The 25,795-nt window shown below is 45.4% G+C and overlaps 1 protein-coding gene across 7 annotated transcripts in view; it reads left to right on the top strand.

Moving 5' to 3' along the window:
- TCF4 (transcription factor 4) overlaps nt 1-25,795 on the top strand; it is a 170,158-nt gene that overhangs the window by 65,317 nt on the left and 79,046 nt on the right. For 5 of the 7 annotated variants that reach the window (XM_037373681.1, XM_037373684.1, XM_037373675.1 and 2 more), the window contains exons 4-5: nt 4,067-4,196; nt 4,651-4,700. In XM_037373681.1, the coding sequence (XP_037229578.1) occupies nt 4,067-4,196; nt 4,651-4,700 (180 nt within the window). Of the gene's footprint in view, nt 1-3,082; nt 3,180-4,066; nt 4,197-4,650; nt 4,701-25,795 lie in introns of those variants that run through there. The other 2 variants (XM_037373679.1, XM_037373674.1) reach the window with 2 other exon arrangements.

Genomic DNA, 25,795 nt, shown 5'->3' with positions numbered 1-25,795 from the left:
ACACACGCAGGTTGGGAGCAGCGCGCAGGGCTGCAGCTGGGCGTGCAGCAACGCTCCAACGTGAGCGTGACCCACAAATGGTTGGCAATCTTTCAGAAAAGGAGCTTAATCTGTTTTCATCTAAGCTCGTTTTTCACTTGCCTGCAACATCCCCATGATGATGTGTTTGATACTGGATCACAGCGTAGCATGAAGATGTCAAAAAAAGAAAAAATAATAAATATCCAGGTTGTCAGGAAAAAAAAAAAAAAAAGAAAAGGTTTCTGAGGTATTTTTCCCTGATCAGTGATTTCAGAGCCTTTCGGATTACAGGCTTTGAGGCCATTTTCCTTTAATCTGAATTAATGTTCTATTAGTAAAATGCAGCACTCTGTCATACTCTAATCTCGCCTGTTTCTGTAATAACGGAAAAATAAAATAGCTTTATGTAAATGTATTCCCTATCTATTGGGTCTGAAACAAATATTAAGTGAAATTCACGTGATTTTCATTGGAAAGGAAGATTTCCCGTCTGCAATAGAAAAACATTTGTTTTTTCCAGGAGGGGTAATATCTATCCATATGGATATTACTTTGTCATAGTATGTGTGTATTTTCTCCCTAACCAGCTTTAATTCTTTGTCTAGTTATTCAGATTTTGGAGACAGGATTCACTAGTCGGTGACTTGTTTTACAAATTGCTAGAAAGAAGACAGAATTGTGTGTAACGACGAGAAAAGCAAAAACATGGCTATTGATGACAAATACAGCTGTGTGGCTCAATGGGAAAATGATTTTCTATGTGCTTTTTTTTTTTGTCCCCCCTTCTGTGATTGTTTTAGCTCTAACTCTTAACATTCAACTGGAAAATTCGATATATTACTAGCTTGGTTTATTATGAAACAAATAAACTGCAAACTGCATGTGTCTGGGGAGTACAGTAGATTGCTATAATGCTGGAATATACATTCTATATAGGGTTCATAGAGATGAGTTCAAAGATCTGCAACATCTTGCGTGGTGCCTGCTGTCCTGCTCGCACCCAAAGCCCAGCCCACTGCCGCCGACGGCGCGGATGCCCCTTTAAACCTCCAGCTAACGGATGGAGAGGAGTTTGATAAATGTCACACTTGGCTTTTAAGCTCATCGTTTCTTACTGGTAAATATTAACTTGGATGCCTAATAATTCATCGCGTTTCTAAGATCCAATTTGGAGCAAAGGCGAGCTCCGAAGGCTGTGTAATCGATGGTATTGTGGTTTGTAAACGTTTTATCTCTCTCTTTGTTGCAGGCCATTAGCAGTGTGACATGTAGGCTGAACAGTAATAAATGCCCATTGTTCCTTTTACAAGCATCTCAAAATAAGTACATATATATTTTTACCTTAGTTTTCCTTCCTGTAGTGCTCGGTGAGGCCCCTGCAAGCAGAAACCCACCTCTTTTTTACCTTGTAAGACTGTCTCTGTCCCATGGCAGACAAAGGAGGGAGCTTTTCTCTGGGTTGGGTTATTTGTTTGTGAGTTGGTGGTGGGGTTTTTTTTTCCTTTAAGAGAGCAAAGAACTGAGTCTGTGACAGTTGCAGTGAACATTTGTTAAGATGTGTTTTTTCTTAAAAAAAATGAATCTTTGTGGTCAAGAAAGCTGTTTATGACCTAGCACGGCTTCCCAGGGCAACAAGGCTGTGGGATGGGATGCGGAGCGTGGTCCAGGCTCCATCCAGCAGGTACCCGTTAGGTCAAGAGGAGTGAGCAGCCCTTAGAAAGTGCAACTAGTGGCAAAGAGCAGCGTTGGGTGGCTCGCAACACAAAAGGCGCACAGCCTTTAGGACTGGTGCATGTGTTTCCTTCTAATATAATAATACAAGTTTGGGATTTTTTTCCTGTAGAAACCTCTGCATCTTTTTATAGAGAAAAATGTTTGGATGAAAAAACAAAAACAACATAGGGTATGTGTATGTTTTATGCTCCTAAAGTGAATCTTGTTTAAAATAGTTTGCAAATGCTGTCTTATATACGTTTTGTTTTGTTTTGTTTTGAAGTCAAATGAAATGTAGTAGGCTGGGTATAGGAATTTATACAGCTGATGGCTCTAAGTCTTTCAGACTACCCGACATATGGATAAACCATGCACAGATTTAGCAGGTCTGTCTTTATGTTAAAACGTATACGTGATAAAAATATATGACTGAAGAGAATTTCTGTGGTTAGCGCTGTTTCATTCTGAAATGCTCTAAGACATTCAATAAAATTACGTTTCTTTTCAGAGGATATTCGCATTGAATCGATAACCCTTTTTTTCCGAGAGTTTTTGCATATATTTCTCTGCCATTATGCAACAGACTCGCAACCATTTTTGCCCGTGCAGGTGTTGTTTATTAAAAGGAGCATAGTCATTGCAGGTGTATATTAGGCATTAGCTGAACGTAAAGATATTGGGAAAAAAGTGCCTTCTGACTGGCATTTTTCTATTTTTACGCCTGGGAGAGGTCTGTAAAGGCAGATGCTGGGCTGCACACCAGGAAAGGGTTTCGGCCCCAGTCGGTCAGAGCCCGTGTGTCCATCCCTCGTCAGCGATTCTTCTTTAGCCTCTCTGGGAAAAAAAGAGGAATATACTTTTCCAGAATCAAAAGTTATCTTGAAATGTTTTTAGAAGTATAGTCAATGAGTAAGGATGTTTTAATTTCTGATTTTCCAGCTCATGGGTCATATTTGACCAACTGCTTTCAGCAGAAGACATGCCACTTTGTTGAGCTATTTAGGAATCAAAAAGACTGTCTTAATTTAAAACAAGGAGCCTTTGTTTTAGTTGGTGACTGCCTTGTGAAATTTTTCAGTTCTCAGCGGGTTAACCAGGGAACAGGGGCAGAGTCATAATTGGCCTATTTAGAGTATTTTGCATGTGAATAGTGTGTTAGTGAAGCATTACTAAGTCTGTTGTGAGTGACATGGTGATTAGAATTTAGATTAGGGAAAACACATTCTGTACTTATCAAGTACAGTAATTAGTTCAGTCAGTAAAAGTTGATTACAAGTAACGATAAAGTTAGATTTTTGGTACTTAATTTTAAAATTTCTTTATTAAATGGTAAATTTGTTCTTAATATAAATGGTAGCATCTACACCTGTTTTATTGCGTATCAGAATAATTAAAAGAACAATGTGTTCAATGCAGAGTATAATCAGGGGATTTATATATTATGGGTAAGTTTCAACGTAGTTTATAGCAAATAGAACATTACTCAGGAAATCGTTCTCTTCTGTCATAGTCTTTTACAGATTTATAATTTTTCTTATACCGGGGGTCAGATCACGTTTTCTGCTGTTTCATGGAAACCCTAGTCCTTTTGTAGCTGGGAAAATGTTGTGTTTACTGGGATGTATCTTGTTAGTTAATGGTACAGGCAGAAAATGGATATATTGAAAGTCCATTGCTGCTGCTACTGCTGCTGCTATACAATAGCATTAATTGTTTGCGGTTTCTGAGGTGCTTTTTTTTATGATGGCATTGCAAAAAATATTAAAAATGCATAATTTTATTTTCACATTTTAATCACATATCATGTACAGCCTGCTGTGCAGATTTTTATATTGCAAAACCTGATGTATTTATTTCACAGATAGGAATTTTTCCTTGCACGGGGATAGACAATGAAGCTGTTTCATGCACACTGAGCCAACTGCTCTATCAACAGCAGGATTATTTTAAAGTTTTATTATTGTGAAATCTGTGCACTTAACTATCTTGTTTGCAGCAAAGAAACTAAATTATCTTCAAATATATATAACAGAGCTCCAAAAGTTTTTAAAACATTGATTGCATTTGAATAAATAGGCAATAAGTCTCCTTTAAATGTAAATAATCATATTTTAAATTAATTACTTTGTGATTTCCCAGTAAAGGGAAAGATTGTCAACTGGAAATTTTTGTAATGTCTCCTTTAAAGATTTGGCAGGTTCTTGTTTCCGTGTTTCAGTTGCTTATGAAGATTTCTTTACTGTGTTATTTTTAGGAATGAGAAATAGCTAATGATGAGGAAAGTCGGATTTAACATGCATGCGCACACACGTATATATTTTTAATCTTTTAGCAAAGTCTCCTTGGAGGTGACATGGATATTGGCAACCCAGGAGCGCTTTCCCCCACTAAGCCTGGCTCCCAGTACTATCAGTATTCTAGCAATAACCCCCGGCGGAGGCCTCTCCACAGCACCTCTATGGGTGAGTGATTTTGTGTTCAACCTTTTTTATTTTTTTCCATTTCAACAAATAATCGGAATTCAGTCCTGTTTAGCAATACTTTGAAATAAATACAATAAGTGGCAGAGCGTACTCCACCGGGACTCTCGGAGGGGTTTATTTAACGTTGGCTGATTGCTCCTCTCTGTCCTTTGTCGAGCGTGCAAGGAGCCTTAAAAAAAATCGCTTTTTTTAAAGCACGTCAGTGTAAAGTGAAAACAAAGGCCTTAACACTCGAGATCAGAATATGAACAATTTTCCAGCATTTTACTGCTGGACTTAAGAGCAGTGGCATCCACTCGGTGTTACCATAACTGCTGCACGCCCGGCGTCAGGCGGCGGGCAGGGCAATTAGTAGCTGGGGCTGTAGAAAATTTCAGGGGAAAGAAAAAAAAAAGCGCCTGTCTTATGAAGACACCGTTTTGTCTTTTTTCAGAAGTACAAACAAAGAAAGTTCGAAAAGTTCCTCCAGGTTTGCCATCTTCAGTAAGTACCGCTCGTCTGCTCGCTGGCTTGTGATGGGGTGGCTTTGTTCGGTTGTGGGCAGAGAGAAACAAACCCGCTGCCGGGCTCCTGGGGCGCTTGGCGCTGAGGGCTGAGGCCAAGGTAAGGAGAGTTAAAAAAAAATAATCTCGTCACTTGTCCCAGCTTGGAAGGGATTAATTGCACGATGGGGATGAGTGTCGGCTGCTCGTGTGGATTTTCAGCGATGGACGCTGAAGAGCTGGCGCGGGTGCGGGCAGCGTGTACCTGTGCAGGGCGAGCATCCCTGGCACGTGCCGGTTAGCTGTTTTGTCGGGCTGCTGCTGATTTATGGATTTGCATGTTCAAAGAGCTGTGTGGAGAGGATTTCTGAGAAATGTCCAGGGGTCTCAGCCCGGGATGCGGGGTGAACATTTTCATTTTCACACAAGGTCTCTGAGCTATGGTACCTGCAGCAGGAGCTGGCTGGGGGTGAGCCCAGGTGTCAACCGCTGGGATCCAGCTGCTGCCAGAGGCATTGTGGGTTGCTCGAGCAGTAACAACAGAGCTGGTAATTACCCAGGGCTTTCCATGATATTTTAAAGAATATCCCAGATACCTTTTTGTAAGGAGGGTTATGGGTGCCATCCAGCTACACCGGGCACGGTTTTCAGTGTTTGTGGTGAAATCTTTGCACCATGCAGTCAGAAGTTGGGGTTTCTCTTTGGTTCGGTGAAGTCCTTTGTTTCATGACCCAAATCATTCTATTAGTTTGCATTTTATCATCACTGTGGAAAATCTGTTTGGTTGTTTTGGTTTTTGTTTTTTGGTGTTTTTTTTCCCTGAATAAGCTGTACCAAGGTGCATTACATCTTTTGAGAGCATTTACTTTTAAATCCATTAAAATCTATAGAAAATAGCAGTTTTAAAAGAAGTGATATGACATTTCAGTAACTACAGTATAAAGGGTAGGATGGCTAAAGAGCACATTTTATTCCAGTATTTTTATTCTAATTTTTTTCTCTGCCATTACTTTAAAAATACGTATTTTTGTATCAATATCTGCAAACAGAAAACAAACCACTCAAGAGGGGAGAGCTTCCATTTCATACCTGACAACTCTATTTGTTTTATCTCTAAATCTGGTTATTAGGAGGAGCTGAATGGCAATCAGTCTTGCAGAATATATAACAAATTGGCATGTTAATCTCAGATGGGTTTTATGTTTTTACCATAAATCCATGTAAATTTTCTTTTCCAAAATCAGCATACTTTTAAAGCTTCAGTGATTGTCGTGACTGTGCTAAACAGTAGTTTCATTACTGGTCACTTTATAAATAATAACATTTTAACCTGAAAAAGAAACATATGAACATACTAATTTAATCGCACGGATTATTGTAATCTTTATAACGTTAAACAAATACAAACATAAATCTTTTCTGAAAGTTGTTGAGAAATGGAAATTCTCAAATGCAAGTTTCCAGTAAAGTAAAAAATACTATATATTTTTTTTTTAATTAAAAGTAAGTTCCCACACGTGTATTTTAAATTTATTTCACTGTGTGTTTTTTGGTTTTGGTTTTTATTGGACTCCTTTACAGCAATAGCTAATATCCTCCCCAAAGGTTTTTACAAGTACTCTTACGCTTGAAGTTAGAGGTGGATTTAATTTAGATGAAACTTTAGCTTTCAATAGTTTTGCTGACGACTTCACATGCTGTATCCCTCCCAGCTCCCTATGTGATGGGGGTCCTAGGGAGGGGAGCAGGGCTGTGGGAGCGCAAAGCCCCTCTGTGCCACAGAGCCCCCGTGCTGCGATGCACCGCGCCAAAGGATGCTGCGCCTGTTCCGCATGCTCCTGGCACCAGCCGCTGCCGCGCTTGCTTGCGGTAGCTCGGGAATTCTGCTGGCTTGCTGTTGAGTCATTTGCAGGCAAGAAAAAAGACAAGCCAACCCCAAAGCTGCGGGTTTTTTTTGTGGTTTAAAACATTGCTCTGTAGACCGGTGATCATCTCAGGACACTTACAGAGATATTTTCGCATCTGAGTTCGAAAAGATCCTTTCAGTAAAATGGTACCTGCTATCTGCCCTTGCTGCGTGGGGAAGGGTGCCGACGTTTCTGTTGGAAATGTCAACCTGCAGGGATTTATAACTGCTGCAAAAGTTTTTTTAGGGATTACTTCTTGCTTCAAAAGAATGAAAGGCAATTTATGTTTGTCGCAGATTAGTCTCAAATGTGTGCTTCCTTTAATTTTTTGTGAATACAGTTGTTGTACAGAATGGAAGTACTTCTACAGCTCAATACTCTCAGCTATTTTAACGGTATTTTTATTTCTAAGCGAAATTCTCATGGAGTAGAATATGCACTTTAAATACTTCTGATTATTTTAATGAGCTGTACAATTTATTAGAAAATAAAATATAAAAAAATATTCCTGAATATTTTGATCACCCATAGCTCTGTAAAGTAAATTAAAATGAAAGTCCAGTAATGTGAATAAGATGGTTCTGGAGGGTGATACAGCCTTTTTTAAGCAAACATACAGATAGGTGTTTGGGTCTTGTTGTCTTCATGTATCATGAATCATACATTGCACTTGAAACGATGATGCTTTAGAAAAAGCACCTGTGTGTCTCAAACAGAAAAAATGTCTTACAAAAGGTCAGATTATATTTAGGTTATAGATAGTGTCACGCTGAACTGCCAGGATTTATGATGCTGGATGAAGTAGATGCATTTATAAATTGAATAACTAGCTTATAATATACTTAGTTGATAGGGTGGAAATATTGCTGTATTTCTCTTAAAATATGTATATTAACTTGTTCTCAATGTGATTTATGGAGTGGATATGGAGATTAATGCAGCAGCATTTGTGAAAGCAGTTATTGTTGATTAATTCATAAGTAGTCATAAAAATTTCAATGATAAATGGTAATAAATATGTTGTATCAGCTCCCCTTTATTATAAGAAATGGCTACGAGTTTGGAAAACAAAGTAAATTAAACTATGGAAACAGTCTGAGTTTAAAAAATAATGAAGATTTGAACTAAATTTGGTGTTGGGAAGGTAAAACCCCTCAAGTGTGCTCTGGATGTGGGGGATGCATCCCATGGTCCTGCCCATTCTTGGACCCCTGTGGCTGGTCTCAGCCACAGCTCATCACAGCAGTTATGAACTGGTGACAGATCTGGAGCTGAGCTGGAACCGAAGTGCTGAGCTCCAAAAGCTCGGTCTGAACGGAGACGTGGGTCGGGATGTGCCTGTCCCCCCCAGCCCATTCCCCATGTGCCGTGGTGGCTGCCCAACCGACTGCGGCGGGGGCTTGCGCAGGTCTTGGATAGTGCATGGCGAGATTGGCTTTGTCCAACGTGTCCGTGGCATCCTGTGTGGAGCTTCTCCCATCTCTGGCATTTCAGGACTTCACTGATTTCAGGTGTTGTAACCTGAATGTGCCTGTACAGCCCAGTGTGATCTGCCATCTCAGGTGGTGGGGCAGGGGGCTGGGTACCCTGGCTCTGCCCACTCCCCAGGCACACATGGCCTCACCGTGTCCTGGGCTCCTGTCCGCGATATAATGCAGCCTAACATACTTCCATGGACTTACAGACTCTATGTAGTCTTTTGGGGCAAGGGGTTGTACTGGGACCGTTTTGTACTGGAGTTTTCTGCCTTCGGTCGAAGGCCTGGAGAGCTCTGCTCCCACTGGAGCAGTGCCAGGAAGGCCAGGCTATATTGGATTGAGCCAGCTGAGGATGCAATACAGGCACGACAATATTAGGAAAAATGAGATTTTTCTGTTTGCTTGTTGAGTAGCCACGTGCCTTTACTGAACTCTGTCATGGTAATGCTTGGTACCCAGGCTGGCGCAGGCGGTGGGCACCGCAGAAATAGCTCTCCTACCCACAGACGAGGTTTGACCTGGGCATTTATGTAGGACCAGACACAAGGGCACGTAAACTTTGTTTGGACCTGCAGTCCGGGGCTTCCTTTCCTGGGTAACAATAATGGCTACTTTATGAGAGGTGTTGCAGTCATTTGGTGCAGCATTCTTGATCAGTGTCGGATGCTGCCATCACCTAGCATCATGCAATCCAGGTGGCTCCTCTGCACAACCACCTCCTCACCCTTAACTTCATCCTAAGGCTTTGCTGTTCTCTTAATCTTTAACCTGAAGCCTTCATCCAGTTTGGCTGCTGATGGTTTAATCAACATCTGACCTTTTACATTAAGTGTTTGCCAAGTGCTGTGGTGTTTTCCGCCTTTCTTCTCTTGACCAGTAAGAGTCAGGAATGAGCAAGCTGCGCCTGGTGTGCATGGCGGGAAGCGTCTGTGAAGGAATGGGGTATGGAATGGGAGGTCTTTGGGGGAAAAGTGAGCAAAGAGGGAAGGGCTTGGGTTGTAGAGGTCACGTTTTGAGTCGTGGGTTTACAAGAACTTGTATCATCCTGACTTCAATAAGTCCACCACGGTGGCACTGTGGCAGGGAAGCGGTGTCTGCCCAGGTGCTGGTTTCCAACAGATAGCACCTGTAATACAAGGCAATATATTGAGGACAAAAAAAAGAAAGCTCAGAAACAAAGCCTTCACAGAGTGCTGACAATGCTAGTCATCCGCAGGCACGGTGCAAGCTCTTCTTTGGCTTTCTTGGAGCAGGCTGCGTGCTTCAGCAGAAGGAGGGCTTACTGAGGCTGAAGTGGGAGCAGCTCCGAGGAGCACAAGTGGTGACATTGCCTTTGAGCCCCCTGCATGGCCAAGACAGGCTTTTCGCCTCTGAGAATGACGGTGGGTGGGCGAGTCCAGCAAAGGCCACCCGCAGGCTTTCTGCATCTCAAATTGCTCTTCTGTGTGGCCAGGCTTTCCAGTAAGGTGCCTGGAGGTCATACGGTGCTCAACTCATGCGATTCCTTTTGGTGTTATTATCATCTAGCAAACAGGCTGTCAAGTACAGCCATTATGGCACGATGTATTCATCTTCTGTTTTCTCTGTGGACACTCTTCTCCTTCACAACTGCACCCAGGCCTCCTGCTCCCTTAGCTCCACAGGAAGAGTGGCTGGTTGCTGTTGTTTGATCCCCATTAACGGCAGAGCCAGGACCGTGACACCAAGCAGAATCCCACGTCCTGCTCTGCCCCTGGAGAGGGCAGTTCGGGCTCTCAAGCTGTGCCGATAAATGCAGCTTTCAGCCTGTCTCGAATCCCCAGCCAGGCACCTTCCCAGGGAGGACCAAACCCACCATGCTGCTTGGTGCAGGGTCAGAGGTGCTGGTGTGAGCTGCGCGATTGTCCCTGTGGCCTAGGGCTGGGGGGGGTCAGCAGCACCCAGGGTTTAGCAGCTGTGGGGAGACAGCCTCTCCAGTCTGCCTCTGCTTGTGTGGGAGCTTGCGTGGGAGCTTGCGAAGGAGCTCCGCAGGGGAACTGCGGGGTCTGGGGTGACGTCGCAGCCGTGAACCACAGGTTTTGGTGCCGTCGTTCCATTGCCACGGCTGCACAGCGAAGCTAACGCAGAGCTGCTTTTAGGATGGTTTAAGGCTGGCAGGGGGGAGGTTCACATTGTTGTAAGAGGTCCTGTTGGTACCTAGTGAAACAGGAGGATGGTGGCGGTGTACTCCAGCTTGCACCCTGCTGATAGCACACCTTGAGTGGGCAAGGATGCAGTTCTTGTTTCACAGCCGCACAGCCAGCTGTACTGAGCTGTGTTCCCTGAAACCTGCCTGCTGGCCACCGCAGAGGCAGCTCGTGGGTCCGGGCTTCCCTGGAGGGCGAATTTTCCTGCTGGGACCCCACGGAGGTGTTTCACCCCATGCTTCTTTCCTCATGTCTCCTTGAGAGGTGGAGTGTCCCTGTGCATCCCCCATCCCCGGGATCAGCTGCAGTGAAATGGAAAGAAGGCAAAAGCCGCGGCTGTAAAAGCAGCCATAGCCCAGCCCTGGCATAGCCAGTGATCACAGACAGTCACGTCTTTCTGGTTTCCAAGGTTAATTTGCTCTTAATGGAACCAGCAGCTTTAAAATAAATAAAAGCCTTTCAAAAGGAGGAAAGAGGAGATGATGGCTCCTCAGGTTGAACCATCTCCTTGGAAGTTGCATCTGTAGGAGCCCTTGGGGAAGATGGGCAACATGCTGCTTGGGAAGGGGGCTTGGGGCTCAGCTCCCACCTCTGCCAGGGGCTTCACCTCTGCCCATGGCACCCACTTCACTCTCTGCTTGTCAAACAGATGTGAGTGGGCGCGGGGTGAGGGAACCAGCTCTGGCAATAGGATCTGGGCTGCACCAAGGAGCAGGATTGCAACCACAGCCCGGGCAGGCGTCACACATTATTTTGAATGCAGATTCTAGGAGGATTCTTGTGGGGAAGATTTTACAGCCAGAGTAAAGACAGGGAGAAGTCCAATGTCATATGCCTCAGTTGTGTTAAAAGAAAAGCGAGGAACTGAGAAATTAATCGATTTTGTTGGCAAATCAGCACATAAAATCTCTCAAGCCTCAGTTTTAATGGCAAGAGTCTCTTTCATCTTAATTTAAGGTGTCCTTTCTTAGACTGGAGACATCTAATCTGCACTCGCTGTTGTGTGTATTTACAAGCACCTTGCTAGCCAGCCAGATAAGGAAGTGTATGACTCAGTTGTACATCCTAAGGAAACACCTGCTTGGTTCCAAAAACTCAAGAAAGAAGAAATACTACTGGGATGCCACCTGGAGTTTTTCCACAGCTTTATTCTGTTTTCCATGGGAGAAGCCTTGATGATTTTGCTGGGAGGTGAGGAAGCACTGCTTGTGCTTTTTGTGCAGACTTTGCAGGCTTCCTACCTCAACTGAAAAAACGCAGCCCTGTGAATTTCCCTTCAAACATCTGCGTTAAATGGGACTTTTCCAAAACAAATATGATGTCCCCGTCTTTCCCTGTACCACCTGCCGTAGCAGAAAATTCACCAGTCCTGGGGTGCCAGCGGTGTCACTGCTGCCAGTGCCTTTGGAGACATTTCTCCACACTGGACCTGTGGGGTCCTTTGAAGTGTCCAGGGTTCAGTGGTGGGTTGTGGGTTGGCACCCACCAGAGATGTGCCAGAGCATCCCAGCTGCCTAATGGCACTTGGGCAGCGGTGCGGAGCCTGCCTGAGGGCTGGATCCTGGTCTGGGGGTCTTTGAGCACAAGTGGCATTGAGGGGAAGGCTCCCTGGGACAGCTGACCCTCCTGGAGATAACCATCCAAGGGACAGCAACGGGGGTGAAAACCTGGGGGGCAGCTCATGGGGACGCGGCGAACAACTTGCATCGTGTGAGAGGAAGCGAGGTAGCAGCTGGATTAAGGAAGGAATAACAGGAGCTAATAATATTTTTTTCATAATATTTTACTATAATTCAGTGAGGCCTGAGAGCCCACAGAGATGAGCCCAGACCTGCGCAATGCACTGCAACACCCCTGCAGCAGGGTCCTTGCCTTTCCCCTGCCTCACAGCAGCCTGTATGTTTCCCCCAAGTAATTTGTCTGATCCTCGCAGCGGCCACCCTTCCCCGGGAGCACCCAGGCTCCCACCGGCCATGGGCTGTCACGCTCACCGCCTTATTGGGTTGACAAGATCCTCTTCATCTGGTGGCCCCAGGGGAAGCAGCCTGGCTAACATCCCCCTCACCCTTCTGGCCAGCCATGTAAATCATCCCACATTATGTTGGGGGGAGGGGGGGGGGCGGTGTTCCATATTCAAATTCAAACCTTATTAAGTCCACAGTTTGGGGGTTTGTTTTTTGGGTTTTGGGGGTTTTTTTCAATTATAACAAAGCTCTGCTTTTTGCTTAAAAGTAAAGACATAAATTTGGAAGTGCAGCTTTAGCACATAACAAATAAAGTCAACCCAAGGAAATGATAAAATACAGCGGTGAGGAGGTCGGTTAAAGGACCGTCTGTTGCAGACTGTACCTGGAATTGCTCCTGACTTGCAAAACGGCCTGGAAGTCATTTTGCAAAAAAAACGCTGCGATCGTGTGGTTTTCAAATAGATCAACAAGTAGAGAAAATACAGCTTAAAATGGCAAAGTGTTTCCTTTTGAATGAATTGCACAGGGTTTCTTCAACACAAAAAAGCGATGGGAAGGGTTTGGTCCGATACGTGTATTTTTCTTACGCCTTGGCCTTACGGTAGATTTAAAGGTAAAACCTTTACTGCAAAATTCACACATTTCTAAATGGTTTCACTATTTTGGACTGAAAAAAACCAACCCCAAACCCCCCAACCAGATCCAGTAGTGATTCGTGGGGTTCTTTGCTTAGCTTGAGCAGAGGCTCCCTCTTCAGAGCGCCGCCGGTAGTGCAGGGGGCGCCTCGCCCGCCGGCTCCGGGCTTCGGCCACTCAGTCCAGCTATCTGCCAGTGCCTGCGAAAGGGGCAGGCTGAGGCGCAGCAGGTACTCGGCTCTATGTTTAAGGCACCTCTTTTAAAATCTATTTTTAAGCACTTTCCTTCCTCTGCCACAGGTAGAACGGTAGCGGCGCCCCAGGAGCAGACCCCGCTCCCCGGGTCCTTGGGGGGTTCTTTGGGATCGAACGTGCCCCGCATGCCTCAGCCCGGTGTCTTTTTTTCCCCAAAAACTTGACAAAGCATTTTTTTTAATTTTAAACTTGTCATCGAGCTGTCTGTGCGTACGTACCGAGCACTGGCCCTGGCAGGTTCCCGGCGGAGCAGGAGGACAGGGAGTGCTGGGCACCTTGGGCACTGGGGACCCTGCAGCTGGAGGAGCCCATCCTGCCCGCGCCCTGCACCGCAGCTGCCCTCCTCTTCTCTGCTGCAAGGATCCGTCAGCAAATGCTTTTTAGTCAGTAAAGAAATGTCAAAATACATGGCGATTTCACGTCCAGCCTTCAATCACTTTCTTTCCTTAGCTATGTAATCTGTAATTCTTTTTGCATTTGGGAATTAAGCTGAGTTTCACAAGTGTAAAACTCAGTACTTAATTTTTCTGTTTGAACTTGAGGATAATTGTTAGGAAAAAGCATTTAATGATTAAAAAAAAAATCTCTGTGCAGTAATTTGATTTTGTGCCTTTTCTTTATATATTATCTGTAGATTGTATTCATTACAAGCAGTGCAGCGCCTTCAGATCTCTGATTAGCACAGTTCAGCATTTAAGATATAAGCATTTAAAACCTATCTTGTATCAGGCCTTTCCAGTGTGGTTTTAGGAAAGGGTGGCTTCTGGTGCTGGGGATTTATTTATTTGATCTGATTTTTTTTTAAAAAGTTGTTCTGGCATTTCAGAACAGATTGGACGTGGGGTCGAAGTGGGGAGAGTGATGCAGTGTGTGGAGCAGGGAGCGGGATGTTAATGAAGAAGTTATCTATGGAAGTTGAAGATACTCTGTCGAGATTGATATGCTTGCACTCTGACTGGAGTACATTTGTAACAGACTCCCTGTGTTTTATCTAAGGAACATTAATTTTTCCTCTGAAGTATTTTTTGCCTTTACACTGAAGCGGTAAATGAGCAAAAAAATCAGCATAGCAAAAATAGGGGGGGGGGGGCGGGGAAATGGCATAAAGAGCTCCAATAACTATTAACGTTGTTAAATGCATAGCAAAGCTCCCCTGACAGTTTCTTGGCACAAAATCTAGGAGGCCTACAATGGCTGGTTGTTTTTTTATTGTTATTTTATTTTCAATGGCATACAGCGCCTTTCAACAGGCCAAACAAGCGGTTAAAGTCAGTGCCCGAGCGGAGCGGACACTGCAGCAGCCCCGGCGAGGGTTTAGACCCATAAAGGCATGTTGCGTTTTGCTTCCCAAAGCTTCGGCCCCACGGACACCTCCAGCAGAACCAGAACAGGACGGGCTGTCCTGCCCTGCTTGCTTTCCCCCCTGAGCTCCTGCTCCCACCTGTTCTCCCAACAATCCCTGGAAAGCTGTGGAGAATGCTCTCTCCTTGCATCCTGGGAGGGCTCCTTTCAGCCATGCCGATGCTCCGAGATGTTACATCCTCATGTCTGTCGGTGCTGCAGATTGCGTGTGTAGGGATGTAGTGCACAGGGGTTTCATCCCTGGCTCTGCAGAGGCGCAGGCAGGTGGCCCGGGCCATTCCCAGGGGTCCGCAGCTGGCCACGGGGACGGGAGCCCTCCCGCACCCAGAGCCCACCCACAGCATCTAAGGGCAGGGGTGGCTCAGCAGTGGGTTTTACCCGTGCCACCCTTGCTATCCTGTAAACAATAAAAGGCTGGAAGGCTCCCGCGTTTGCTGCTTTTCTAGCACGTAATAAAGACTTGAATATTTTAGGTGCCTGAAAGAGCTGTGCTGTGGTGAGCCGTCGCCTGCTACAGCATTGCCCAGTGCTGCAGCGAGCCCCTCAAGCCGGGAAGCACATGTCCCCGCTCCGGAGTGAGAGGGGCTTCGCTATTTGGGTATTTGAAGCTAGATTTGCATATTCCAGACGATTTGAGTGCGTTTCCAGATGAGAACATCTTTTCCCTGCCAAGCGCAAGCCACAAAGTGACACGGCAAAGTTAAATCGCTTGGTCGGTGGCCAGTTTGGTGGAGGCAGCCCTTGGTGGCGTGGCACAGCACAGCGTGGCACGGCGTGGTGTGGTGTGGCAGGGCTGGGCGGCAGCCCTCCCTCGCTGCCATTGCCACCTGGTGGAATAAAAGATGCTGGGTTGCAGCAAAGTCGCCTTTAATTTTGGCTCTTTTATTGCAACCACACTTTGGCAATAGTGTGTGAGAGTCCTTAACCAAAAAGATCCTCTCATTTGCTCTGCAACACCTCATTTCTCCGCTCACAGTTCATTTATGATTCTGATGAGAGTGTTTTTTCAGGAAACACACATTTCACTTTTTGACCTAGGAGCATCTGTTAGAATTTTTTTTTAATACTACTTTGGCATTCTGGAAGTGTTAATGTCTTTCATATCTGTTTAATGCTATTTAGGGATATTTATGATCACCTCTTGGTTACTTGGGGTAAAGTGTGTTGCAATTTTTTTCAAACAGACAGGAAAGCATTCATATGAGGAAACAGATTGCTTTAAACATGTGCTTCCTGTGACAGTAAAAAGAACAAATTAGATTTAACACTGTGTAATGAATGCATAAATGTGTACGTTTAAGCTTTTAAAAGCCTTACATTCGGTTCTGGCCTAAACAAAAATCCAGAGTCACCTATCAAGGCGCAACAAAGTAGATTTAAATATGTGCAACCAAGCCTGTTCATATTTTCAAAGCGATTTCGCTGCAGTTTTCCGTTCCAGTCTAGACTTCTTCCTCTTCAATTGGGTGAATTTGATCTCTGAAAGCTCTTTCCTGATCCTAAAAGCCCTCGGCATTGAGGACGTGCTGGTGCAACCGTATTGATTAACATGGAGGAAGAGCTCGTGGCTTCCAGGAGAGGGCCCATTGCTGGGGTGGCAGCAGGATGCACACTCCCACCCAGCACATGTAGCTGCTCTGGAGAGGACCCATCAGCCCCCAGGGTCCCCTGGGTGCCGTCCCTGGGGGAAGGGGGGGCGGGGGGGCTGTGCCATGGGGCCCCCTGCCCAGGCTCTCAGCCAGCACCCGGGGGGCTCAGGGCAGCATGCCCACCAACGCCAGCATCCTCGTCTGGTGTGGGCCTGCAGCAGAGGGGATGGCTTGTATTTTTTAGGAGGGGGAAGGGGAAAAAAAAAAAAAAAAAAGCAAGCAGTGAGAGTTCACTGGCCCAGGAAACAGCCTGGAAGTACTTAGTGTGCTTCCCTCTGTACTCAACCTGCTCCGTGTTTGTTGGCTGTGCTGGCTGCTCCGGCTTAGCCTGGGAGCCACGGCCAGAGCTCAGAATGCAACTGAACTCTCCCTGGAAATATGACTGAAAGGAAATCCTGGCACATTAAATAACAGATACATTCAAAATGCAAACAATGGTATAATATATACTTAGTTATTGTTCTTGACTTACCTACTAGGGGGTGGAAGCTATTCCAAATCATAGCTGTAGCAATTCTGCAGGAAATATTCTAAATGTCTGCTCCTTGTTTGCATCCTTGTTTTTCTTTGAAGATGCATCTGGAAAAGAATTAAAGGCGGTTGCTGTCCACCTTCACCCAATTAGTTCCCTCACACCTCTTATTTTCAATCTTTCCAGAAGATTTCTTAAACAGAAAACCTACTCGGGTGAAAAGAGAGCGCGGGCTTTTGTGTCACTGACCATCAGAGTGTTTCCGAGTGCAGCGTGAGGCTGTGGGGGCATCGGCTGTCTTAAAATCGACCAGGATTCGGCACGCACGCAGCCACGGATGGAGCAAAACGCCAGAAAGATGACCAGGTTGTGCCGAGTCTGAATTTTTTTTGCAGGCTGTGGGAGTTCGGTCTAGAATACAGTTTGTTTGATAATTAGCACACATCTCCTAAGACTTTCAGAGATTCATGTTTAACCTTTCTGCCACCACATTCCGACATAAAATTAATGCGCCTTTTATCATTCTCCGGTATTTAAGTAAATATTTTTGAACCATCTCCGTGCAACAGGTTTCCAAAGATTTAAAGTATGCCGCAGGTTTCCAAAAAACTTCATTTTTTCTTATATGTTAAATGTTCTGTTTGTGCAAAATTTTGAGAATCACCATAAGGGCTTCTTTGCATTTTTAATTTAGTAACTAACATATGAATACATTTGCATATTAATTAGTTGCAGATTAAATCATGCATACATAATTGCCTCCTTACTGTGTTTAATGTTTGTCAAAATCTCCAGCCTGGTTTGATGGATGTCGTATGAAAGATTACAATTTGATGTACCCTTGGAAGTATTTACACCAATAATGCAGGATTCTTAATAGCAGAATTCTCTAGTTATATACAGTTTCTAATAAACATGTAAGATAGGTGCATGTCCCTTTTGACTAGCTTTTTTCCTTGCACCAAGTCATTTACTATTCATAATCATTAATGCATCTCCTAATTATACAGCATATGTCTGTTAACCACTTCCTTGCCAGTCTTTGGGCTGCAGCGCCTGAATTTTTAGTACAACTTGTATTATGTGAGAGACCATTCCTGAATTGTTTTACCTCCGAAATGAGCCATCCCTTCAGGTTTTTCCTCGCGTGTGGTATTTGGAGGAAGAGTTTAAAATGCAAGTTACATTTTGCGGTTGATTATTGAGGTTAAAGAAATGATCCGCACTTAATTCATGGCTGAAGGCTTCTCTGCTGTGGCTACTGCAGTAAATCATCAAGGACGTTCCAAGTGCAAAAATAATACCTACCAAAATTATCGCTCCCCTAGTGACGAGCCTCACCTAAAATCGCGCTGGGGGTGGGCAGGGAAGGTCAGGCCAGTGGTCCCCGGTGCTCTGGCGGCAGGCTGAGCTTGCCGGGAGCACCCGGAGGGATGGCATCGCCCCTGCCCACAGCCCCCCATGGCGCAGAGGGCTTTCACGGGGGCTGCGGCTTGCGGTTCCACCGTGCCTGGGCAACACCTGGACGTTAAAAAAAGCGCGTTCCAAATCCAGGCTGATGTTTCTGAGGCACAAGTTCACCAAATTCTGCAGGCTTTCGGGACCATAGGACTGCAGTGGGTTTGTGTTTGCCTCTTGGGGTTTTCCGGAACTTTTAGCTACGCTCTGTTCCTGCGTTCAGGTTTTGTCCATAGCTATGAGGGCCTGAAACTGCTATTTTTAATGAAATCGAGATTTTTTTGTAATTTCTGAATTTTTGGAGCTGAGGCTTTAGAAAAAAATAAACCCCCAAAAGAACAGAAGATCCTGCAGGACTCCTGATAAAATCCCAAGAGTTGGCTACACTGAGTTTATCAGCAAGCAGTTGATTTCCTTCTTCAGCTGGCTATACATTAACCACTTCTCAAGCAAAAGCAGTTTTAGAGGACTTCCAAAGAACCATATTTTGTTACAGAAGTTGGCACTAACATGTGTTAGGCATTTAAGTGTGAATTTGAGCAGTCGATGGGAATATGGTGCAGTGTAAGGAAACAGCACCAGGGAGGTTGGACCCTGCTCCCCAAGCTTGCTGCCCACCTGATGGGGAGGTTTCTGGCAAGTGGCTTCACCTCTGGGTGCCTATTTTTTTTACTTTGTTCATCCCAGCTGCAAACCCTTCAGGTCAGGCTCTGGCTCAGCACAGTGCCTGCGCAGCACAGGGTGACAGAGGCTTCTAGGAATGGCTGTGGTATAAAAATATATATTTTAATATGGCATCTGGATTCATGTAATTGAAAATGCACTTTGGAGTATTAATTAGGATTGCTGAAAGGAAAAGTTCATGGGAAAGCATAAGCGTGTCATTTCAGTGAGAGATTTCTTCTGCAATATCTATCTGTTTACAGTTGGCTTGCTTTGTATTTTAGGTGCATGCATTTTGTGTATAAATAACAAATATGCGTATTTGATATAATATAAAATCCATGGCGAAACCACTGCATGGCCCTAATTACTGAAGAAAACCATGTACTTGGTTTCAGAAGACCCAGCAACCTGACATCTTTAGTCCAACCAGTCAGGTTGCAAGATATATTTTATCACATTATTCATTATGAAAAGCCCAATGAATGCAAAGGTACAAACACCCTTTTCTCTTGAAGGGTTTTACGTAGTAAAAATAAACCATCATGGAACTAGTGCCCAAAGACCTCGCAGACTTATTCTCTAATTACAGAAGAACATAAACTGCTTAATACTTAGCACTAATTATCCTCCCGTACTGTGCAATTCGGTATTAAACCACAAAAGAAGGTTCAAATAGCATGAAGGGACAAATGTACAAAAGGAGGAAAATTGTAAGACCAGGCCAAATTCACTCAACCCAACCCCGCGGTCAGCAGATGCCACATTCAATAACATCTCTGGCCCCAATTCAGTCCTGACGGCGGCGATGCACCGCGCAGGCTGCACATCAAACACAAACATGCCATCAGGAGTTGCTTAATTGGTGCGACTTGTGCCCTCGTTTTAGCAAGACGTCAACATCTTTGCTCCACTTGCCAGCAAGCCCACCCCGTGGCTGTCGTGGAGGCACCCGGCGCAGCACCCGTGGGGGCAGCGTGCCGGAGAGGAGCACCTTGCTCTCATTGCACCTGGATGCCCAACCTAGGCGATGGTCGGCTGCTTTTTTACAGCACTGGCGCCTCTAGTCCGGTTTTACAATATGAAGGGTTAAAATCCACGCTGAACGCTAAATTCTTCATCTTTAATGGGAAAATTGACAAATATTGTACAGAACATCTTTGTTTGAAGGTCTCCAAGGAAAGATAGATACCCAACAGTTTCCCTCCTCCAGGCGATATTCCTGGAGAACTAGAGACAAAATGATTTAATGCAATGAGAGGGCGAAAAAAGACTGGAGGAAGTAAAAATGCTAACAGTTACAGCCCAGCCCAGCGCGGCAGGCAGGGAGCTGAGACTTGGGAAAGATCTGATGCTTCTCACACAGGTGTGTCAATAAACCTCCTGCAAAGCTTCTGCCCGCCCACCTGCTCCCCAGTTCCAGGCTGGATCTAGCTCCTCTCTCCATGTGCTGGAACAAGGTTTAAGCAATTCAGATCCAGATTTCTTGGAAAGTGAGCAGGACTTTGGCAACTTTGCAGCATACTCGGGGGTTTAAAGGCCAAGTCAGTCTAAGCAGCGAAAGAGAAGAGCACTAATGTGGTTCAGTAGAGAAGGAGAGCGAACCGGGAGGAATGAGACACGAATAAAACAAGAAAGATCTGGCAGAATATCAGATGAAGCTTTCTGTGGCAAGATGCAGATTTTTGACTCAGGAATAATCTCCCGTATTTCTTAACATTGAGATAAAAGTGATAAATATCCAGACACTGGCTATGTGCAGGAGTCCCCCCTGTGCTGCAGCTCAGCTGGGGCGGCTCTTGCACATCCAGAGCTGAGACAGCGGAAATCTTTCAGGTGTTCTAAAACCCTTTTAATCTGTCTTTGCTTCTGGGGTAACATGAGCGCTACCCCAGCCAGAAACACAAGCCCAGCAGTCGGGGGTGCGGAGGGGACAGTGCTTTGTGTGCGTGGCTGGGAAGCCCAAGCCATGACTGTCCCTGTGGCATGGGGAGACTCTCTGGGTAGGGTGTGGCATCACCAAACAGCATTTTGTGTTCCTTAAACACCCAGTTTTCCAGATTCTTTTCCTTCTTTGAGCAGTATCCTCAAAGAAAGCTTACCAGGGGCCCCTCCCTTCTCTCTTCTGAGCAGTGTCCTGGTTTCCTGGTCCCCACCTTGACCAGTCCTCTGACGGTGCCATTTCCACCTCCTTTGCCCATCTGCCTTTCTACGTGGGCTGCTCTCCCAGGCTGACAGCCAAAGAAGGTTCAAGCTGGCCAGTGTCCTCCTTAAGTCTTTGAGGTCTTCATGACCACCCGCTTCATCTTCCTGTGTGTTACCCATCCTCGCACCCAGCAGCCAAACCAACCTGCGTTGCTTGATTCAGAGGGTGATGGGAGAGGGTGGGCAACGTGAAGAGATTTTGTCTCATTTTCTGTTTTTTTCCAAAACCACACCATCTCTATCCCTGTATTTGTCTGGCTGCTGGAGATTGGGGGTTATTTTCAAGTACAAGCGATTCCCGAGTGCAAAGGTAACCTTCAGAGCAAGCTGTACATGTGTAAACGCGACCTCCTCGTCCCCGAGCATCCGCAGGATCTGGGAGCCGTGGCAGCAGCCCAGCCTCCTCCTCCGCAGGCACGTACTCCTCCCAAATGCCTCATGCATCGCAACGTGGCCAGCTCACCAGGACCAGGGTGACCATGCTTTAGGTTTTCCCTGGAGCCGGGGCAGGGAGCTGAGCAGCTCCCCTGGGCAGCCCCGTGCCGCAGAGGGTGTATTGGGGGAGCCTCAGCCTCCAGTCCCCTTGGCTCAATGTAACTGCAGCACCGGCGCGGTGCCCGTGACCTCCCTGAGCTTCAGTTTCTCTGTCTATACAAAGGGAAGCAGTGACAGAATAATATTTAACTGCTAGAGAGAAGGGCTGTGAGGCCTAACTATGTAACAGCTGAAAAGTCTTCCATATGGCAATGTGCAATAAATGAGGAGCAGTGTTCCTCTCCCGCTCCCTCCCCAGATTCTTGTGGCAGAGTGGGAATGAATCCGAGTTTGCAGGATCCCACATCTATGTTCAGTCCTGCAGATCATTTAGCAGAGAGGAGGGTAGTGAGAAACGCTTTTGAGTGCTTTGATCAATTCTGCTAACGGTTTACTATGTAGACAAACTGCTGCACGTGACTGTAAAAAAGGCCACGTTTTGGTCCTTAATATCAGCCATGTGTCCATTTGCATGGCGTCTGCAACTTCTTACCTTTTCCACATTTATTTTCCTTTTTTGTGTGTGTACTGTTTTAAAAAACAATTGTACAACAGCACAATAGATGTAAGTTCTTTCTGAAGTGTCAATGCAAGTAGATCTTTTATCATTTTATAAAACACTGAACCCACTTGGGAGAGTATGTATTGTTACTAATGAAAATCATTATATTACAACGTGGCTTTTTTTCCTAAAGACTGAACATAAGATCAGGTCCTTGATTGCCTTACGCTTCCAAAGGATTTATTTATTTTGCAATGGCAGCTAATGCTAATAGAGAACAGTTGACTACGAACGTGTGGAAACCTCTCAGTAAAGCAAAACGAGCCCTAACTGCAGCGCTGATGACTGATCTAGATTCTGCTTCAACTGCAAAAGCAAAGATAATCCCTTATAATCTGAAACTGCTTGTTTATTATGTGGCATGTGCAATTGGTGAACTGCTTGGCACTGCAAAAAAATGTTTAAAATCTTGCTCTGTTTGTTTATTTTACCAAATACGTCTCCAGTGGACTCTAAACTATGCTACAACGCTTGTAGTCCCGTATTGAGACCGGTGATGCTGAAATTTCCACATGTAGGACCCTCCCATCATAAGCCTGTGTGCCTTGGGAAGAGAGAGAGGATGCCAGCCGTGAACCTTAAACCCCCATCCCGTCTGTTTCCATAGTGAACCTGGAATCGGAGCCCCTGGGCTGTCCAGGCCCATAGCCTAGGGCAGCAGAGTTGGCTGGTTGCCCAATGGCACCTTGCAGCCGGCGTAGGGTCTGCTTACGGTGCCAGAGCAATGTGGAGAAGCTGTTGTGGTAGTATTGCTAACCTCAAAGGTTCACATAGCATGAGTCAGCCACTCTCCCATCCACAAAAAAAACGAAATCATGAGATTTTAAAAATAGTAAAGATTGGGTTTGTTTTATTAGCCTTTGGGGTTTTCTGCCTCAGAGTTCCCGTTTCCCAGCTCTCCTCCACACTGCCTGGAGTTAGAAGCTTATTCTTCAAAAATGTGAAATCTGGGATCATCCTGTAATCAATGACTATAGCAGCTCTGACTTTCCAGAAAAGCAAGCCCACCAACTACTCTGATACTCACGATAAAATGGTAAAAAATTGGCAATATAGCCTTTGTGCAAGAAGAAATCCTGGCCCATGTGATTTAAGTTTCTCCCTTGGCTTCTCGCAAGCAGTGTAGTCAAAAATAAACCTAGTGGCAAATGGATATTTTAGATAGACAGTTTTGTTTAAAATAGATTAACTGTAAAGTATGTTTCTGTGCTTTTTTTTTTTTCTGGTAAGATAAGTTTTATGGAAGGTGACGGATAATCCGTAGTGCCGGGTGCCTGCTTACCTGCCCCCAGTGCCCTGCCCAGCGCCGGGGGTCTGGGCCAGCTCATGCTGCAGCTGAGGGGATGTGCTCAGCCCCATCACGTGTTAACATTAGCTTATCTGGAAAGCAAACAGTGAATGTTGGTTTGGTTTTCAAAAGCTAGTTCTGATGTAGGGGTTTGTTACGTTATTAACTTCATGTGCTATATAGTAAGTACGGTCTGTGTAGCATTTAATGTAAGAGAAGTTGTTTGATATTTTACAGATCAAACTTGGCAGATGCTTGCAGAGGTGTTCTATGGTTTATCCTGGTAATCTCAGACTAATGCTTTTGCCACGTTCCTGGCTTCTGACCTGTCACAGCACCCGCTTTGGCCAAGTAGTTTGTGTCTGGCAGTGCAAGGACAGGAGCACGTGCAGTTATGTCACTGACTCGGTGGCTGCTGAAAGGGCAATTTGCTTAAAAACTGCTCTGGGTATAGCAGATGTGCCCATCCAATATGTTCGGTACACACAAACGTCCAGGAATCTGGCGGAATTGCATTCGTCCTGACACCCCAAGTCACACCTGACCAACTGCTTCAGTTGAAAAAAAACCTCTCAAATGCATTTTTATTGAGATTATTTGAAAAGCTTGCAAGGTCCAGGTACTAGCGGGCTGGCCTGGGTGATGCACAGAGCATTGCTGTGGGGAAGGGCTCTGGCACCGGCACTGCCATGGGTGCTGCCGGGCTCACTGCTGGAATAACCCACCGTCGGGGCCACTCCATGAGCTGCACCCGGGTAAGACATCTGGTGGAGAGTTGGTCCGCTTAATGAGAAAGAGAAGAGCTAGTTCAGCGCTGGGAAAAAGGCTTCCTTCCTCCTTGGCAGGCGAGCCTGGCAGCAAGGCGTAGGCTTGTTGGGTTGATTAGGATTGCCATCAATAGGTAGTCCATAATATTAAAGCAGATGTATCCACATTTGGCTGGTTTAAAGTAGCTTTTTAGAGACTGGCTTTTAGGATCTGATTTATTCACATAGCATCTGTATAATTAGATATTTGTCCTGTATTCAGTCTATGGTGCACAAGTAGCTGAATATGAACCTCTTCCTGGGGAGAGAGGAGAGAATATTAATGTACAAAAATGTAGGAAAACAAGTGTTACCTTTTGTTGCAGCAGTTACAAAAGAGACAATTATAAATTACGTCGCCTGGAGTTCAGCAGGTTGATCTCTAGCTCGATTTGGGATCCTGCAGAATCAAGACCAGAAACTGGCCACAGCACATGCCCCGTCTTTAAGTTTGTATAAAGTAAATATGGTGCAACTTGTTTGTGTGTTTATCCAGCATCTGAACGAGCTTTCTGTGTTGGGGTTGTGTCCCTCTGGTCAGAGGGGTGGGGGGCTATCCCTGCGTGGGGGATTGTAAGAAACCTTTAGCTCGGCTCTGGTGTCTCCTAAAATAGAGCTGCCTTCGGGGAACGGAGCAGGGTTTGCTTCTCTTTTCCTTAAAGAGGAGAGAAGCTGGTCGAAAAAGGCTGGTGGGACAGGAGGTGGGGCATGTCCTCATGGGGCCTCTGAATGGAGGTCCTGGTCTCTCAGCAAAACACCCCAGCTGAGGAGAATTCTTCACATCTGGGCGTTCAGAGCCACTTCTCCACCCACAGTGGGTACGTTGTAATAGCTGTGCTCAAGGATTTGTGTAAGAAAGATGAGATTATTCAAGTGACCCAGACTTAACCCAGGCTGTTTAGTCATCTTACTTGACATTTTACCATTATCCGTATCAATTTATGGCTGCAAGCTTGTCGTCTAGCAGATAGCTTCCCTTTCTTTGGTCCTCTGCTGTGGACCTCAGTTACAGTAGTGTCAGGAACGTAATGTGACTGCTGTCTCTTCCTTCCAGCATCCAGAAAAAATCTGGGACTTTCTGGAAGGTCTGGTTCCAGACACGAAGTGTGCCAGTGGTGCCGCTCTGTTGGGATGGCATCCATTGGAGCACCCCTGGCTGACCGAGGAGGATGCTCAGCAGCTCACTGAGGCCCTTTCCAAATTCTTTGTCTTGAAAGTCTTTCTGGAAAAGCAGAGACCTGCTCCCTCTTCCCCTCCTGGACCAGGAGAGGTGGCCTCACGAAAGCTGCAGAACCCGCCATTCTGTCTTTCATCATTATCTTCTGCTTCTGTTTCTTTTTCTAATTCTCTTTAGATTTCTTGAGTGTTTCCTCACCCTCTTCTGGAATTTGCTGCTGGGATCTGATACAAGAGAAGAAAGGAGAGAATGGAAACGAGTGTATATATACCAGAATATTGCAATTCTGTCACAGAAGTGCCAGCACTGATTATTTCTGTGCATGAAGCCTCACATGGTGTCTCTGCCCGTTGACCAGTTGGCCATACTGTGGCTGGGGGCTGGGCCAGGGTGAGCAGTGGTGCAAAGGGAAAATGGAACAGGAGGGCCCTAAGGGAAATTATTAACTTCAATAATGCTGAAGTAGCTGGATTCTGACAGGGTGGCCACGTAACCTGGCACCCTATGCTCACT

This window comes from Falco rusticolus, chromosome Z (assembly GCF_015220075.1).
Source record: "Falco rusticolus isolate bFalRus1 chromosome Z, bFalRus1.pri, whole genome shotgun sequence".
Classification (NCBI taxonomy): domain Eukaryota; kingdom Metazoa; phylum Chordata; class Aves; order Falconiformes; family Falconidae; genus Falco; species Falco rusticolus.
Note: the sequence above shows the minus strand (reverse complement) of the source record. Positions and strands in the feature narration are given on the sequence as shown.